The sequence below is a fragment of the Danaus plexippus genome, assembly GCF_018135715.1.
Source record: "Danaus plexippus chromosome 16 unlocalized genomic scaffold, MEX_DaPlex mxdp_31, whole genome shotgun sequence".
Taxonomy (NCBI): Eukaryota; Metazoa; Arthropoda; class Insecta; order Lepidoptera; family Nymphalidae; genus Danaus; species Danaus plexippus.
The window spans coordinates 1348622-1367369 of NW_026869852.1; the positions used below are offsets into that span (position 1 = coordinate 1348622).

At 29.4% G+C, this 18748-nt stretch overlaps 1 protein-coding gene across 1 annotated transcript in view; it reads right to left on the minus strand.

Moving 5' to 3' along the window:
* LOC116771826 (putative phosphatidate phosphatase) overlaps positions 1-18748 on the minus strand; it is a 49151-nt gene that overhangs the window by 14638 nt on the left and 15765 nt on the right. The window contains exon 3 of the mRNA XM_032663804.2: positions 8074-8271. Within this exon, the coding sequence (XP_032519695.1) occupies positions 8074-8271 (198 nt within the window). The remainder of the gene's footprint in view (positions 1-8073; positions 8272-18748) is intronic.

The following is an 18748-nucleotide window of genomic DNA, read 5'->3' on the forward strand; positions in this document are numbered from 1 at the left end:
GCCCAACGACTAAAGTAACGACTAAGACTTAATAAGTCACGTGTCAATTAAAAAATATTCACTGTACTCATATATATAAAGCCGCTTTATCTCGCTTACTTCGATGGTTTGTATTTTGAATTTGAAATCAATTAACATGTTTCGATACAAACTCTCACTAGTTTCAATTACAAAACTTTAACTTATGGTTGAAATTAAATAGCATCCATTGGGCTAAGTTATGAAAAATCAGCGATTATATACATATATATAACTGAATTTATCTATCTGAGTCCATATTGTACTTTTTGTAAGAGAATTCATACTAATTCATACCAGCAAAAAGATAAATTTTTTTTAATGCATTCGGGATCCAAAAAAAAATAGGTTTTAGCTTAAAATAACAAGCCCTAAACTTCCACCTATATATAACATACACATAAAATAAATACGTATTAAATATAAAGAACATGTCGCTTATGACTTGCACCACGAGAACTAAAATCCCTTATCAGTATTCGTCTCCAGATAGTTCTAATTGATCGTTTGAGACGCCGTCCGCTAATGCGCACGCAATAAACGCCGAACACAGACCCACCTCGACCAACATTAACGGAATTAGTGGAATAATAAACATTTCACTTAGATACAATACTTTGACTATTCTCAGATACACTAAAATATCCTTACTTCTCCTGAATAGATACGGCATATGATATATATGTCTTGACTACAACTTGATTAGTGATCACGAGTTTCAGAGCCAATTAATATATATGAATGTATATATACGGGTTAAGAAAGCATATATAGTTTTTGTAGAGTATAACCTACTTATAAATCAAATTGTAACAAAATAAATGATATAGTGAACTATTACAAAGTGACCTTTGTCAGGAAATAACACTTTTTTTATCTTTATATCAAAAAGTACGTCTCCACATGTGTTATTAATCATTTATTTAATAAAATCTGCCTACATAAAACTAACCTTCCCATATATTCAAGTACAGATAACCTCGAAAATGATCTCAATTACGCTTTACACAAATCACATCAAAGCCATCAAAATAATTCGCTTTTATTGCCATGCAATAAAGGTTAGGTTTGAATAAAACTACTGTCTCCCTCCTTATATTTGGAAGACAAATAAAAATGATTGCTAGTAGTAAGCTGAACTCGGGTTCAAGTGTGTATCTTTATATAAGATATCGAATTATTTATTGCGGCAACAAAATAATTTATGTACGCGGAGATCTTTATAAATGGCGTCCTTGAAGTGAACGAACTGAGAGAGCTTATTAATTGAGTGAAATTTTGTCACGACATTGGATGTATTTAATTGGATTGATGTTGAAGCGATTTAAAAGTACAAAACAATAAAAGGATTCCATTTTTGAAAACATCATATGGCTACATACAAACTTATTCAATTAAGCAATTGAAATTGTTACTATGAACGTAATTACATTTTGATGTAATAAAAATAAGACTTGAATGATTTTAGGCCTTGTTTATAGTATTCATTGAGTCTATTGTTGTATAAATACGCAAAAGTGTATGGATCCCTCAAAACCTCTGTAAGGCAATTATTTGTACACGTCCAGAAATAACAGTACAGTTCAGAAACAAGATGCAGACTATATGTCATCTGTCAGAATAAAGAAAACAAAAGAACTTAATATTGATTATGTGTCGCAGATCATAGTTTGCAGATTTATGGCAATACACTTCCAGCGAATATAGATGCATCTTTTATTAAGTATTCTATTTCCAAAGCAACCTTTAAAGTGAATTCAAAGTAATATCCAAAATAAATTCTCCTTCGTTAGAATTATGAAGTAATAATTTCGATAAAAACACAGAAATTTAAGCTGATGTTTCTAGAAAATCGTTTTTTTGAGTATAAAATTAGATTCGTCTCTAAATTGTTTCAGTAAGTTATATCGATAATAAATATTTAATTAAACCATACATAAAACTTTTACAAACTCATTATTTAAATATGGCCACAACGAATAAAGCCAACGAGTAAAAACAAGATAAAAAATTCAAATCATGCTTCTTTATTCAGTCAATCAGAGATGTGAATAAAACTGTCAGTTTGTCAGGTAAACTTCAAACACTTCAAAGAGCTTATCAAAGTGACGGAGCTTAAAGGGACGGACGTGACACTGTTTGAAATTTAATATTAATGATTATTTAATATGTATCCTACTGTATTTTGCTTGAACGATCACAGCGGGTTATGAAATGTGTGAAAATAAACAGTGTATTGTTATTTTGACATTTCTTTGTTTTGTGTTTATCGGATCGTCGTTATACTAGTCTTACTAACATATATGCTAAACCAAGATACATTGGACAAATATATGTAGGAATAATGAATAATCAAGTATGACCAATAATTAATTTTAATTAGCCAGTATCATTTTCTGTCATTTACAAAAAATATTCGAAATAAAAAAACTAAATTGATTTTTTTTAATATGCCAAATCATAACGGACCTCTTCCGAACATCAAATATATTTATTCTATTTTCAAACTTCTTTCAAATGTCATTCCAATACAATGGAATGATGTAAAGATAACGCGAACAACACAAATGCTAACTGTATACTATTTGCAGAACCGTTGTGCTCAGTCATTTGGACACCATCGAAATAGTTTTACGAGGGGGAGAGCACATGACATTTATTTTCGACATTCCGCGTTAACAGTCGGTTAGATGTATATTCATATTATATGATAAATATAATAGAAATAATATTTTGTTTTTCAACAGTGATTTTTTTTCTAAAGGTAATTAACGATAACCGTTTACATATTAAATAATGTCTACATTTTAGACGTCTTTGTTATTTTTAAGCAATAGTATATGACATAAATTTATTTTAGCATACAATACAAAATAAATACAAGCTATATATATTTTGACCGATATATTTTAATGTTTTATCAGCTGTTTACGATTTGTCACAGATAAAAAAAAATATCTTTTTAACAGCGATCGTTGACATTGTTCGAGTTTCTTTTCAGACATATTGTTTTATTTCATTATACCGTGACTAATCATTTATTATATATGAAAGCAATTTATATTAATGAACTAACAATCCCAATTCCAATTCCAAATTCAAATATAAATACAAATTTTGTTACATCATTAGTATCGTTCAAGTAACTAGTATTTAGAAATAAGCATAATTATTACATAAATAAATTTCATTAGACAACATTATGGGCTATAAACTTAATATTAAGCGACAACAGGCTTTTGATGTCCCAACGTTTTCATAATACCGTTAGTGAAATATGTCATACATTGTACAGACCATCGAAGCGTACCTGAGTATTACACCATATGCATCCGATCCGTTAGTGTTGTGACGCTTTATTGATTTATTTATTTATTCTTGGTATATATTTTTTATATCATCTGTCACAATAATAATAATAATAACATCAATTAATTCAAACAGTTAATTGATATTATTATTTTTTTATTATGTCAAAGAAATTGTATGAATCATAATATGAAGACGTTTCAAGTTGAGTAATTAAGTGAATGAAAAGGAAGACTTTATAATATCCAAATCTAAAAAAAGTGAAGGAATTTTTAACCTTTAATGTATTTAGAGGTTATGTATTTTACGTAATAAAAACCATAAGGTTTTCTTTCAACGCCGCTTCAGATCCTTTCGCCGATAATCCTTTTAAATTAATCTCAAACAATAAATCCTGACACAGCACACGTCAGTTTAGTACTACCAGACGAAGACCAAAAATTAACTCAAATTCTTTATAGAAAGCAATTAATAAAACACTAAGACTTTTCATCTCACGAAAACATAAAGCGTTTATTTAAATAGTTATATCAGATGACATTATTAATATGAGTGTCCCAAAAATAATACACAATGCATACTACTCTTTAACGACACAATATAATTTTAATACAATTTCAACTATACATATATTTCTTATTTATTTTTCATATCTTAATAAAGTAGATATCTTTCTAAACGCTTTACTTGTAAAGGTATCCATCGGTATTTTTAAAACGCTTACTGTTTGAGATAAAGAAAGCTTGGAATTCTCCATCTAAGATAAATATTATTCAAGCCTTGTACCGTCCTTGTCCTGCATATATTGAATGTTAATTTACCTTAGTATCTGATGATCATAACGGACTTCGGCCAACGAAAGATTCTATTCATCAGACTCTCCATCAATCTTTCTACGTGTTATTGTCTGAATGATACTTAAATGAGTTACCCCTATCAATTCGCAGAAATCATTACCAATCCATGCTCTTGGAAATCCTTATGAACAATAATTCCCGAAAAAAAATAATAGCCACGTATCTTTTATATAATCGTTAATTATAGTTAAGTCGTTACTTTTATAAATTTCATATTTTTATAGACCGTGAACATAATTTTTTCGATATGATTAGTATTGTTACAAATTCTTCTTCCATTTTTTTACAGATCATAATCTTTTATTATTCACTACATGAAGGTTACACGATAAGAAATTAATATTTCTTTAGAAAATTACTTTTCACAATTTTTTATCTGTGGCACACACGGCAGGTCTGTTCATTGTTAATATATATATAAAGTAGTAAAACAATGTCTAATTCCGCACACAACAAGACCGTTGTTAAACCAGACGGTAGAACAAAACTTAACTAGCTATAAATATAGAAGTGAAGACAAACGCTGATGGAATTATTTGTTCCGACTCTCTTTTATTTTTTATTCTGAACTTACTAAAAAGTTAAGACAATAAATAACATAAATACGAAATATTTTTTTGTTGTGCCACCAGCTAAGAAACTGGTGCTTTCCGAACTTAATACATTATAAGTTTAATTTATATTGATCACACGAACTTATTAAAATTTTGACAAAAATTAACTTTTATTACACCAAACTATTTTAATTATTCAAGACAATACAGTCAATAAATAAGGTGGTGAGTTAACAAATGTAAAATATTCAGTTTTAAGCAAAGAGACATAGAATACTATATGATAAAAATACAAAAACAATACAAAACTGAAACTAAAAAAATATACTTATATTAAAATTATTATAGTACATAAGATAATATTTGTAAGCAAGTCTTATTTATTGCCAGGACGTCAACGGCACAGTGTATACATCATGTCATCTTTATTTTAATCAATCAGCGGATTATGCAAAAGCAATCGACATACATCAGAATCAAATTGACTATTAATATTGAGACGAGACCAACATTAGCCTGTCACACGGTCTGAAGAGAGGAACGTGGAGATATTACTCAATGAAATATCCTTATAAACTTTAATATCAAAATATTATTTCAAGTTATATTTTTTTTTAAATCAAACATTAAACAAAATATTTTGGTTGTAAATACATAAAGAAGATTGAATAATCTCAAAGGAATTTTTTGTTAAGCACTGATGTTATTTATTTTTTAAGTATTATATGAAAATAGATATGAAGTTAAATTTTACATGTATTTTATTTTATTACAAGGAAGTGAAGTGTGTCAGATCATAAGTAGAGTAAGTGGCGTTAATTAAGAAATTGCTGCGGTCAATAGAATTATGCAAAGCGGGCCACGGCATTACTCCTTTACAAATTAATTAAATTAGGGCACGAACGAACGAATGAATGAATGAATGAATGAATGGTATTTTTATGTAGGATCAATATATTTAGAACGTTATACCAATTTAATTGTTCCAACAACAACCGAAACTAATAAAAAAGGTATATATACCGTGTAAGCAACACTGCGGCGACCTTCCCTATATAAAAATTAATAAAATTCATAGATAATTTTATAACGTTGTAAACAGTTTTATATTTGTAACAATACCATCTGTTTTAAAGGTAACAGAGATTGTTTTTAGATCTTTCTTATTAACATCACTCGAATGTTCCAAATTTAATCTTATTTTTGTTATATATTACTTCACCTAATAAAAGGGGAGGAACAAAAATACTTTTATATTATTATATTGTATTTAGTGCATGGCGTCAATAGTTATAAATATTTTATTGACAGATATGAGTGGAGTGATTATCATTTCGATAATATCTTAAAAAGCACCCCACGCTTTTTTTAAAATAAAATACATTTTTTTTATTCACACCATTATTGATTTATATTTATTGAAATTTTAGCACTTTTTTCTTAATTTAAATTTATTAAAATTTATTTTCTACTTTTTAGTTTGGTTTATTTATAATAGCTTGTTTATTTAATTTTAATAAAGTTTCTAACCTTATCGACTTTAGATGAAAATTATATAAATTAACAAAAATCATATTTTGCAAATTGAAAAATGGAATAATTTTATCAAATTAGTGTATTGTCATCGGTATTCAATAAAACTACAAAGTTTGAACGAAATCTGGCCGTTTAAAGTGCGTCAAAATCGCGCCCAAAGAAGTCGGTTACAAACAAACATACAAACATACATGTGAAGCTAATAAAAAAAATACCTTTCTGTATTAGAAATAAGATAAAATAAATCCTACATACTGCATATAATTAGAAATTTAAATTATATGTACGATCTTTTTGGTGACTTAAACAAAGAACTTTTTGTCATGTAAATTATTCGTTACCAGTGAGATAAGTCCGAGCAGCACAATAGACTGGGTGACAGTCAGATCGGCTTAAGATTCCGCAGTCGGGCTTCCGATCACATACATTATGTGAGGCTTAATGACATTCAGCTTACAGATACAGATGACGTCACCTTCACGTTTAACACTTCAACGAATAAGAATAGACGAAGCCATAGCTTGAAAAAAAAAAGACAGAGAAAAAAGTGAAATTAAAAAAAAAGGTGTTTTTGACGTAAATAATTACAAACTAAATATTATAGTTTATTAAAATGACAATTTGTCTAAATTAGATCAAATTCAAAACATTCGTCAATCAATTTGTTTGTCACAAATAATGTTTAAAACTGACGAATAGTATTAAGCGGTACTTTTATAAAAATAGCTAATATTATAATGAAGAGTGTTCAGGACAATTAACGAAAATTTATGAATTACTCAATAACAGAAAATTCAGGGCACAAGCATATATACTATGTAGTCACAAAGATTCGTATCATCAAAATGATTGTATCAACAAGAAATACAAACACTGCTAATATAAAAGTAACATAGTAATTTATAATAATGATACTGTATTTGCCGTCTTCAATAATTATAGATCTGGTTGTGAATATTAAACTGATGCTGCCATCCCAATTAAGTTTATGAATGCATGCATGCACGAATTAAGTAAGCATTTCTTCGGAATGTACCCGAATATCAGATATGTGCATGATATTTAAAGGTTAAATTGATTTTGTACATAATTTAATTAACGATAAATTATGCCAATAATTATGTTAATCGTTTTTTAAAAAAACCTTTTAAAGTTCAATACCGTACAATTTGTTTCTTTGGAAATTTTATTTAAATCATATTTTTATATATTTGTGATAGATACGTGACTAAAGACGTACGAGAACATACTTTATCAGTGGAGCAATAAAAAAAATATCATTTTCTCACGCAAATCTCGTTAGATAATTCGATTAGAAAAACAAACAACGCTTAGAAACAATAGCATTGTGACAAATAGATTTAACTTTATTCGTGTTATCGTATTGTTAGTTCTTGTTAGCATATAAAGCATTTTCTCGTGAAATAATACTTAATTGTAATGCATTGTGACATTTATGACATGTAATATAAATTGTTATGAACACAACGAAAAAGGCCAAGTCCATAAAATTATCGACTTTACCGATGTCACATGTTTTACGAAATAACGGCTTGGACGTTTACCTAGAAGACAGCCTTTATATAGGATAAGATCATTTAATAAAAAATCTATGATAGAATCTTATGCATCGGTTCATTATAAATCGTCTTTATATTAGAAGGTTTTTGTCTGGATTTAATTGGATCGAAATCTAATTAAGTAATTAATGAATAGGGGATACCAAAATATAACCAAAAAATAATGAGGCACTAATGACAAAAATTCTAAAAATTGTGACATAAACGCAAAATACTCACGTCGAAGAAATGCGGTCTAAGTCTTCCGATGGTGTACTTGGCGATGTCTGTGGTGAGTTGTTGGCAGGCACATCCGAACAGGAACACACCGACCACTCTGTAGGCCTCCCACAACCAGGCGGGAACTTCCTTACCCAGGATCATCCTAGACCGGCCGCCCTTGTAGTCACGGAGTCTGATCCATTCCGTGAGACACATCTGTATTGAATAGAAGACATAATATAGATACGACAAATGATTTAATTATTATTAATCTCCATTAAATAGGTTGAGATTTCTCTACAAATTTTAGACAGGCACTACTTCGAGAAGATTTTATTTATGAAAAGTTTCACGATAAATAAAAATATATGCAGATTTGATTCACTATCCTCGCTCTCGTTATTATGATTAGGAAAATAGGTTTTACAGTGAAAATACAAGTTCTACTAAGCTTCTCATAGGTCATATATTACATAGCAATTTAATGTTATTAAACAAGTTAAATGGCAATGTAATTGTCTTTTACGATACACCATTTGGACATTTTATTGCTGGCATAAATTCGTATGACACGTTTGGCAATGGGAATGACCTCCACGTAGAAAGGCGTGACCCCCAAAACAAATTGTATGAGTTCGTGACGTGAAAAATGTTTCAGATAATTACATCAAAAAAAGCTTGTTGACGATTTGCGAATTTAAATTTTTGAACGAAATGACATTAACGACGGTTTTTAATTTAAATATATATTTTTTAAATAAATTATTTTTGTTCATCACGTAAAGTTGATAAGCGCTATTACAAGACTGTATATATTTATATTTGCCAAATAAGATTGCACAGTTGATATCATAACGTGCATGCGCGGGCGCATACGACCCGACCTGCTTCGCCGAGGCCATCGTACATGCAACAGGAAGTTACACACATTATTGTGTGCCCGAATTGACAGTCAATTGAAGGGATAGCATTTTTAAAATTTGTTAAACATAAGTATGAGAAACAGAGAAATAAAATTATAGAAATGATTTAAAACCTATTCAAGGTACAATCTGTATTTTCTTAATAGTTACAGGATATAAAAAAATTGGCTTGTATTTGTTTGTTCTTGAATATAATCGAAAATAGTCCAAGCAAAAATTCCTTAATAAAAAAAGATCGATAAACCAAAACTATATTTTAATGACACGCAAAAAAACGGAAAACATCTAGCTCAAAATCTAGCATCGTTAATGTACCAATTACTATGAGAAGAGATTCAGGTAGAAATTGCATATAATTTTGTATTAAAATTGTGTCGTATACATAGTCACAGCCTCCTTTTTGAATACAGGCAGCAAGCCAGATTAATAAAATTATATATCTAAAATATAACTATGAATACGGGCCCGAAATTTGTTTACCATATTTACACCATACAATATTAACATTTATATTGTAAGTATCCACTACCGTTATACATTGTTAGAGCTTATCCAAATACATGTTTGATTTGAAACATGCAAATGAATCCCATACAAGAGAAAATTACCATAAAAAATTCCATACAACCGTCGCCTGTTACCTCTTCATCCCATAGTTAAGGCGATAGATAAAGTGAATTTCTCGTAATTTAAATATGAATTTGTTTATTTATATCTTCTGATAAATATCTGTGGTATTGATAAACTGTATGTACTTCATTCAGTATTCGGTAACATACATTTCTTTAAAATTGTTGTATATAAAAACAAGACCATATTTTAAAAAAAGAATTTTCTTCCACTTTTTTTTAAATAAATATACTAACAAAAAAGGTTATTGAAAAAAGTTTTAAAATATTAAATGAACATGAAAACTGAAAAACACTCAACTAGTAAGAATTTTTTTATATGATAAAATAAAGTAGTTAACCTAAGGTTTTGTACCAATCTTTTATTTAACTTACTATGTAGGTAACTGTGTGTTCTGATGGAATCTTGCAGCTCGATTTTGAAGTAGATATCTTTAACGTATGGAGTTGAATTTTTATACGTTGATTTTGGATTACAATGCATTGTCATCTGCCTTGATTCAACATGGCGGACTAAATATTTTTTAAGTATAAAATATTTCTAAAATATGGACACTAAATACTAAAGCTTGATGACAATAAGTGAAATAAGAGGAGACTTAAATACTTTTATTATTTATCTAAACCTAAAATATATATTACAGGAACACCCATCCTTTGACAAATTAAATATTTTACAATGTAACATAAAACATCTGGTGTAATCAAGAATTGATCAGTCGTATACTGATATCTCGAGCGAATATTCGTCTGAAGGTACCTTTATAATAACTTAGGTATGATTTATAATATAACCATAAGGCTCTTAGTATACCAGCAGGACGTGTTTCGCATCGACAAACATGAATGGGCTGCCAGTTCATTACATCTGACAGTCTGATCAGCCGATTGTTCGGAACTAACTCAATTGTATTGAAATCTTATTAAATGTTTGAATCATATGTGATCTGAATGATACTAAATACAATTACGAGCGTTCAGACATTGGATGCATGGGATGGTGTGGGAGCGATACTTTAGTGGGAAATGATAATTACATTCTAATATAACACAAAATATATAAAAAAAATTGTATTACGTTTTGGCGGAAGCAACTCGCACGCAATAAATACTTATGATTCATTTTAATGATAATCATAAGACCTATATCTATATCATAGATAAAAAAAATTCTAAGAAAACATAACATACTTGATAAGGTGTATTATATGTATTAAGGTACGATGTATGAGAGATTTTCATTATTGCAAATAGCATCGTAATTGTACTTATACATTAATAAACCAAAGAGCAGATAAAACAAATGCTTCTCATCTATACCGAGTGCTCTAAATTACGATTTTAATGCAAATCGAGATAAGAATTGCGTAAATACAGTCGCCTCGCCACACAGGTCGCGTAGCGTTGGAGCGGAAACATAACGTACATCCTTAATAATACGATTGAGAGCATTCTGTTTGTTTTTACGTGATAATATAAGATATCAGCATTTGATACTTCTAGAGCACGTACAAGAAAATATATTTAGAGAACGGAACCGCCGACAAAAAAGTATGCATATAATTTTATGGCATGTATTAATAATTTTACTGTTATGAGATCAAGAGTCTTTGATAAATTTTATTTAAGATAATATATAAAATACATTTCATTGTAAAAAGTGGGCATAAAAAGAATTTTTTTTTTGTGACCTGTACTTACTAAATGTGGAAGCATTTATGAGAGACATTCCCTAAAACATTTGTTTTCGTAAATATGCCCATAAATTTTATTTGAAGATTAATCGCAAACCCCCAAAAAACACGTCCGTAGCTCCTCTTTGATGGCAAGTTTTCTCGATACATATAAAAATGAATAATTTTATATTACAACCGTACCGAGATGCAAGTATCCTCTGCGACTCGCTTCTTGCGTAAATCGTTAATACGATGCTGGTTGAATGCATAATCACAGCTTATTACTTGTTTTCAGCGTTTAACACGTATTTAACCTCGATCTAAGTTTCCGCTCAATTCAGATAAGTTAGTTTTTAAGATAAATCTCTTAGAATATAATGAGAATGTCTATTTTATCAGTGAAATATTATTATGTTGTTGGAACCGAGTTCAGTTGATTGCGATTACCAGTCAGTTGAATAGAAACAGGGTTGTCTCGATGTCGGTGGTGCGACCATTTTAAAGAAGGATTAAGTAATTGCAACAGGTATGTTTTGTGTGATGAGTGAGAATATAGGCAGCCCTGATATGACTATACCTTTAAGTCCAAACCCATAATTCCCTATATATTACTATAATATATATGCCATAAAATTTTGAAATAAACCTTCAAGTCCAGGGTAATGATAGCTAGTATCATTATTTGCCCCACCAGCTCGTTTATCTTTATTCAATACAATTGGATAATTTTCTTTTGTATTAATTAAATTCGGTCTTTAAATAAACTTTTCTTTGAAATGACTCTCGTATTTCCCAAACCTTCTTCCGGACTATTTAAGTAACCTCAGCATAACATTTTATTATTGCCTAGTATCGTTTTCAAAGCGTGCGTTCCCGTGGATTACTGGCATGTCACGGGACGTAAATAAGGATCAGGACTGTTTCCGGGATTATAAATTAAAATAACAACGGACACGCGCACTAAAATAAACCAACAATACATATATATATGATATTGATATTAAAATTCACTTAACAGTTTACAATAGCATGTAAATCGCAACTATGAATAACATTTAAAAGCTTGTATCTACAGAATAACAAATACGATATTCTTTGTTCATTTCATATGACGTATAAATATATTTTGTATGAAAAAAATACGAAAGGAAATCATGGAATAAAACTAGTGCTATGATACCAATGTTCTTTTTGTTATTCACTAACCAAATAGCAATATGACGAATTTGTTATTCTTATCTACACTATTACATCAGGTTTTATGTAACTTAATATATTTTTTTATATTAACATAGTAATAAAATGTATTGTTACGTAAACTACATATAAACGGAAAGGCCTGTGATAAGCGATACTATAACATAACACTCCTATACGAATAGAAAAATCGTTGTGTCTAAATGCACGTAAGATAAAAAGCGTGCAATAATTTAAGGCTGAGGTAGCATTAAATAATTTAACAAAAAAAGGTAAAAGGAAGTACTAAGAAAACAACAAAAATTATAATTAATGAATAATAATATAATTCAAATTGCCGTCTATTTGCGAACTTCTATAAATAATATTTACATAGCGTATAATGTCAAGATCCCTCTGTCAAGGGTGACACAATTCAGTGCTGAATCTCGTCAAGTTTAGTGATATCTTGATGTAATTAATTTACGCTGGTTGTTTGCATTTGTCGCTCAGTGACAGTTTTACGATTACTTCACTCATATTAATGTGACACATTCCTTAATATTGATATTTCTATGATAAATACATTAAGTAAATAGTTCCTCCCAGAGAAGTATATTTAGAAGGACGTGAAACGTACTGATACTGATTTTTTTTACATGTGTACTGTTAATAAATGATGTAATTATCTTGATAAAATTCGTTTTCGCTAATCCTCTTTTCATTTTTTGCCTACTACTTTAATCTAAATTTTAGAAGATGAAAATTCCCATAAAAATATCTATAGATAAATTATTGTAAAATCAATTAACCACGAATAACTTAAATATATTTTTATAGTAAATTTAATCTAAAGTAATAAATAAGGAAAATATAAATTTCTGTTGTGTTCCTTGTAAGTTACATTAATTGTTCTTGTAAATCATAAATAAACAAGAAAATTACGGTGGATAGATAAGTAACGGGGAAATTAGTTATTTTTGCATAACGATGGAAAATATATAGTTATTTATTTTATATACATATTTACTTTATTGATTACAACGACAAGAGTCTGTTAAAGTAGCGGATACGAGAGTCTGTTAAAGTCAACAATAATACTTTCAGCATACATCTTAATTGACAGACTCATAAAGATGGCTAAGCCGCTAATACCCGTCGAGAGTTCAAAGAATTTAAAACCTTAATAAAAGATTTATATGTCATAATTTACACTGAAATATATTTATTAGATGTCTTATTGGTAAAGCTTAGCGCAAAGCCATGTATCTATGTAAATAAAACTCTATTCTTATATAAATAAGACACATTTTCACGATCGTATTTTTGTACTAAAAGTGACTTAGAAGTGGCAGTTTTCGTTCTATAGCAATAGAACGTACAGTAAAATTGTGTCATTGCCGCATTCTATAAATAGTATGCGGGTCGTTTTGCAAGTTAAAAAAAAAACTATTAGCATGCTTCCCGTACATTAAGATCTCTTTGATAGAGGGACACGAAAAAACATTGTTCACACTATTTAGAAAATAGCCTAAAAATAGATTTTTTTTTTGTAAATACCTGTAGTTTTGGTAAAAAGATATTATTTGATGTACATAAATTTGTCTTTATACGCGTGTTTCTTAAAAGAAATATGTAAATTAAATTAAAACTCAATGAGCAGAACCTTACCACTGGTCCTTAACGTTAAGTAAACGAAATAATATAGTTTCCAGTTTCTTGTTCTTAAATCTTCGCATATGTTGATATCAATGTGGTAAATTTATTAAATAGCTCGTACCTAACGGTGGTTTCTTAAGATTCTTAGACGTATGGTAAGGATACTGATGACAAAATATCCATAAATGACCTTTAATTATTATAAAAAAAAACCTTGAATATATTTCATCCACAAATAATAAATAAATCGATGCCATTTTTAGCCTTGATGAAAGCTGTTCATATGAACTAGTAGTTATCCGCAAAAAGTAATATTTCCATAGAGATATATAAAATAAAAAAAATATCTACAACCACTTTGCTGTTGATAATATTGACAAATTTTATGCAAATAGCATTGCAATAGCCATTGAAGAGATAAAGTACTTCTCCTAATGACCGCTGTAAGATAAGACGGGATCGTTCAAACATCTGGTGAGCATTTATTGCTGTATATTATAAAACAATAATAATTATAGAAAACCATTAAAAAGATACGTCTGGCTTGAATGTCGCAGTAATGTATATTAAACTGTGGTTTAATACAATTAACTTTTATTAAAAACTGCCAGATCCAAACTTGTTCCAAACTACCAGATCCAAACAGATACAGACTTGTTATATCATAGGGACACATAAACAAGGGTTATCCGTTATTAATACAGACCTTGAATTTCTTCGGTAAAGTCATTCATTCCAACCGATACATTCAGTTAAATCAAATATTAATATATTATATTATGTTACATCAGACTGATGCGATCTTTGTAACATGAGTGGTGTGCGATCTGTCTGAACAACTGACAGGCAACTGTCAAATGACTAACAGTTACTTCTAACGTGCTAAGCAAAGAGTTTTTAATAAAGTTAGTTAAGGTTTCTTAAGTTTTCTTAAGTTTCTGGAAAATGTTCTTCTTTTTTTTTAATGTAACGATTTATTAGCGAATATTTATTTAAAGGAACAAAAAAAGTTTCATGTAAATTGGAAAACCGTTCTCTATTTATAATGTGACCAGTAAAAATTTATCTTTCTGTATATTATATAGGTATATAGACATCGCGAACAGAGATCAATAATAATATTCTTTGATAACTTCAAGCAAAAAAAAAATAAACACCAAATATGTACAACGGTAGAACATTTAAAGAATGTCTCGTAAATAAATGCGATGCAATTAATTGTATACTCCATTCTATCATATCAGATAACAAGATATAGAAAGTAAGGAAAGTATTGAAAGAAAAACGAGTGGTAGAAAGTACGGCATGTTACAATGTATCAATGAAACGAATTAATTAAACGCGACCAGTATCCTTACTACATGTGTTTGCATCGTCACACTACAAACGGAGCGTTCACATTTTTTCGTTTAACGAAACAAATATATATACATTTTTATAAGCAATAAATGAAAATGTTTTTATTGACATGGCTTTTTTATTGAAAGTTAAGTATTTGTATAGTAATTATATACACTATATCTACTTATTACACTATGTCTACTTAATGTATCGTATTTTGAGCTATATATTGATTTTGTAAATTTTCACAAAAAATATTTTGAATAGTTCGATCGAAATTAGGTATCAAGATAACAAGAGGCATGGAAATTGAATAATTTTCTTCTCCATAATAAGGAGACTATATAATGTTTCTTTGATTTTTTATCAGTTCATTGACCCATAGATCGATTTGTAGAACAATCGATTTGTAAAACAAAAGCATCTAAATAGTCTTGCTCAGAACTTAGTTGCGAGAGATTTTCTTCAACTGTGAATACCGAATCACGATCTGCATATGTTTATAACAACTTAATTTCACTAACGTGAGTCAATAGATATCCAAGTAATGTACGCGAGAAAATTGTGCTTAATGTGAGTTTTCATACAAGTACATTGAAACAATCGGACTTTACATGGGAAAATGCGGTCACATTATTTTTAGGATTTTGTTATAATATTCACATATTATTTTGAATGTTTAAATTCATCCCATACGCCGTCATAATACTGTGATTGTTTAAAAAGAAACTTACCAACTGACAGTCAATGAGTAAACAAGTTCAACATTTCGGGTACAAAACCCAATGAATGGTGTGGAACAAACGCGTTAATGGAAAACAAATATTTGAGTGGAGATCATTATCTCAGAGTAAAGATCTGTAAAACGGTTAAAACATCTACTTCGGTTAGTATGAGACGCTGCGTTTGTTTAAATGACGCTTACTACAACTAATGTGTTCAAATAAACCAAAAAAAAACATTACTTGCTTTAAAAAAAACCTAATTTAAGCAAAAAAGAGTATGTAAAGTCGGATAGATTAATAATTTTAAAATGACACGTCATGCTATTAAACGCTACTTATTTTCAAAAGCTGTAATAAAAATACGTTTTTTAGGAACGAATGAATATTAATCAGTAATCACCTGCCTATTGTAACACCATAAACATTCCCATAATTTAGAAACGGAATGATAACTATGTTACAAACATAAAAAAAAATGGCGTGACGCCAACAAGCTCGGTGCGGTCAAGGTGACGACAATTCTTTTAAACAGAAAAATCTTAAGACTATTATCGTGTTGTAAAAATGAAAGGTATTTTTATAAAAATAACACTAATTCTTTACTTTGAATGAAAATATACTAACATATAAACGCCAGGCAACTATTATAAATACGAGAGATTGTATCACTTGTGCGTCTGTGTGCGTGTGAAGTCCGGTTAAAACTATTCCTCTATAAATATTGTTGTTTTTTTCATTGTAACTAACTCATTAACGACTCATATTATTAAGTATAAACTTGAAAGCGTAACGTTTAAAATTCCGCTATAATTGCTGTTATAGGGAATCAGTGCGTTGCGCTCTAATTTAATAATAAACCTTACAACAAATGTGGGTAATGAGTCATGTATGGAGAAAGAGTTAGCACGTTAGCACCAGAGATCACAGCACAAATATGCATATCTGGGATAGAAAAACGAATTCATATATCGTATATAAAGACAATGGAACAATTTATAAGAACATTTTCCTTTCGTGAGTCCATAAAAAAAAAGTTATTGAGGACCTTATTATTAGTAATAAGAAATATATAAACAACCCAGAGTCTTATGTTTGAAACGTGTGATTATTGAAGTTGAAGTTTGAATATTGAAGTGAAGCAACAAAAGACATCACTGTCTTTTGTTACTCACAAACACACACATGTACCTGTCAAACTAAATGACATTTGACGTGCAGGTGCGTACTGAATTAATTAGTTGAATAGCTTTTCAATCGCTTCACAAGCATCGTAAAAAAACACGGTAGTGGGCGCATTCAATTTAAGAAGCCGATATAAAAAGTGTTTTAATTTTTTTTTTTCAAATTAAGTAACTAACCTGACTTATTTTTTCTTTTAAAAGTTATTGGACTGCTTTAGATTTACGTCAGATGTTTGACAGCTATGAGCATTCCTTTTTCCAAAAATAAAAAACAAAAATCTACACATTGCCAGTAATTTTTCAATTTTGTTTCTTCTTAAAAAGCCTCCTTTTTTGGCAAACACTTTTTACAAGTACAATATTGTTAAGAGATCTTTGATAGTCAGTAAGATACTTTTGTGAAGTAAAAACTTTTCTCATGCCAATTATTATCAAACTCCTGAACAGATTATTGTTAATTCCAGCCCCTGTAGAGGACATCATCATTCGGTTTAAGCAAATGAAAGACACGCTAATCTTAGACAGACAAAATTTCACACATACGACTCCACTCTTTTCATGTTAGGGTTAACAATGTTCTGTATAAGATGCTGGCAGCCGTACCGAGTACACTATAGTATTTTACTTTAAAATTAAAAGAGCTACATGCTTAGTTTTTAGGTATTTAATCACAGATAAATATCATATCTACAAGTTAATAATATTTCCTTTCGAATTCATTCCTTCCCCAAACTGACACCTCCTAAATTCCGACAATTGCAAACACGGGTTTGGTTGTAAATTACAAGTGTAAATAACCATTTTAGTCATTCAATGTTTCTTATTTTGAACGCAACTATTTCATGTTGACTAATCTTGTCAGTTATTTCTTTTGCTGGTATTTATACTGCGTATCCAAAATTATAAGATCAGGACAAAGTTACTTTAGTAATAAAATAACTTATTATTATTGAACGTTTTTTTTCAGGCTGCTGCTAAATATTATGCTTTAAGAATTCCGTCCAATCATTTCTATTTGAGATAACTTAAACTTATTTTATCGATATAAAATATTGCCAACACATTCGAGTGCAAAAATTTCAAGGATTTTCGTAATTTTAACTTATCGTTGACATCTAAAAACAAAATTAAGTACTAATAACGTATGTAAACGATACTTCATCTGTTAAGGTTGGCGAAAATGAGTAAATTTTTTTCTTTTTTAAGTAGGAGAAACGTAATCTATAAAAAAAATCCACTATCTAGGGTAGTGACAAATAAAGAAGGGGAATTTCGGAGAATTGACAGCTTACGACGAGAATTAAACTTTTTTTATGGACGAACACCTCTCCTGTTCTACCTGCGTAACATTTTTTTTCAAATAACTTTCAAACAAATGAAATC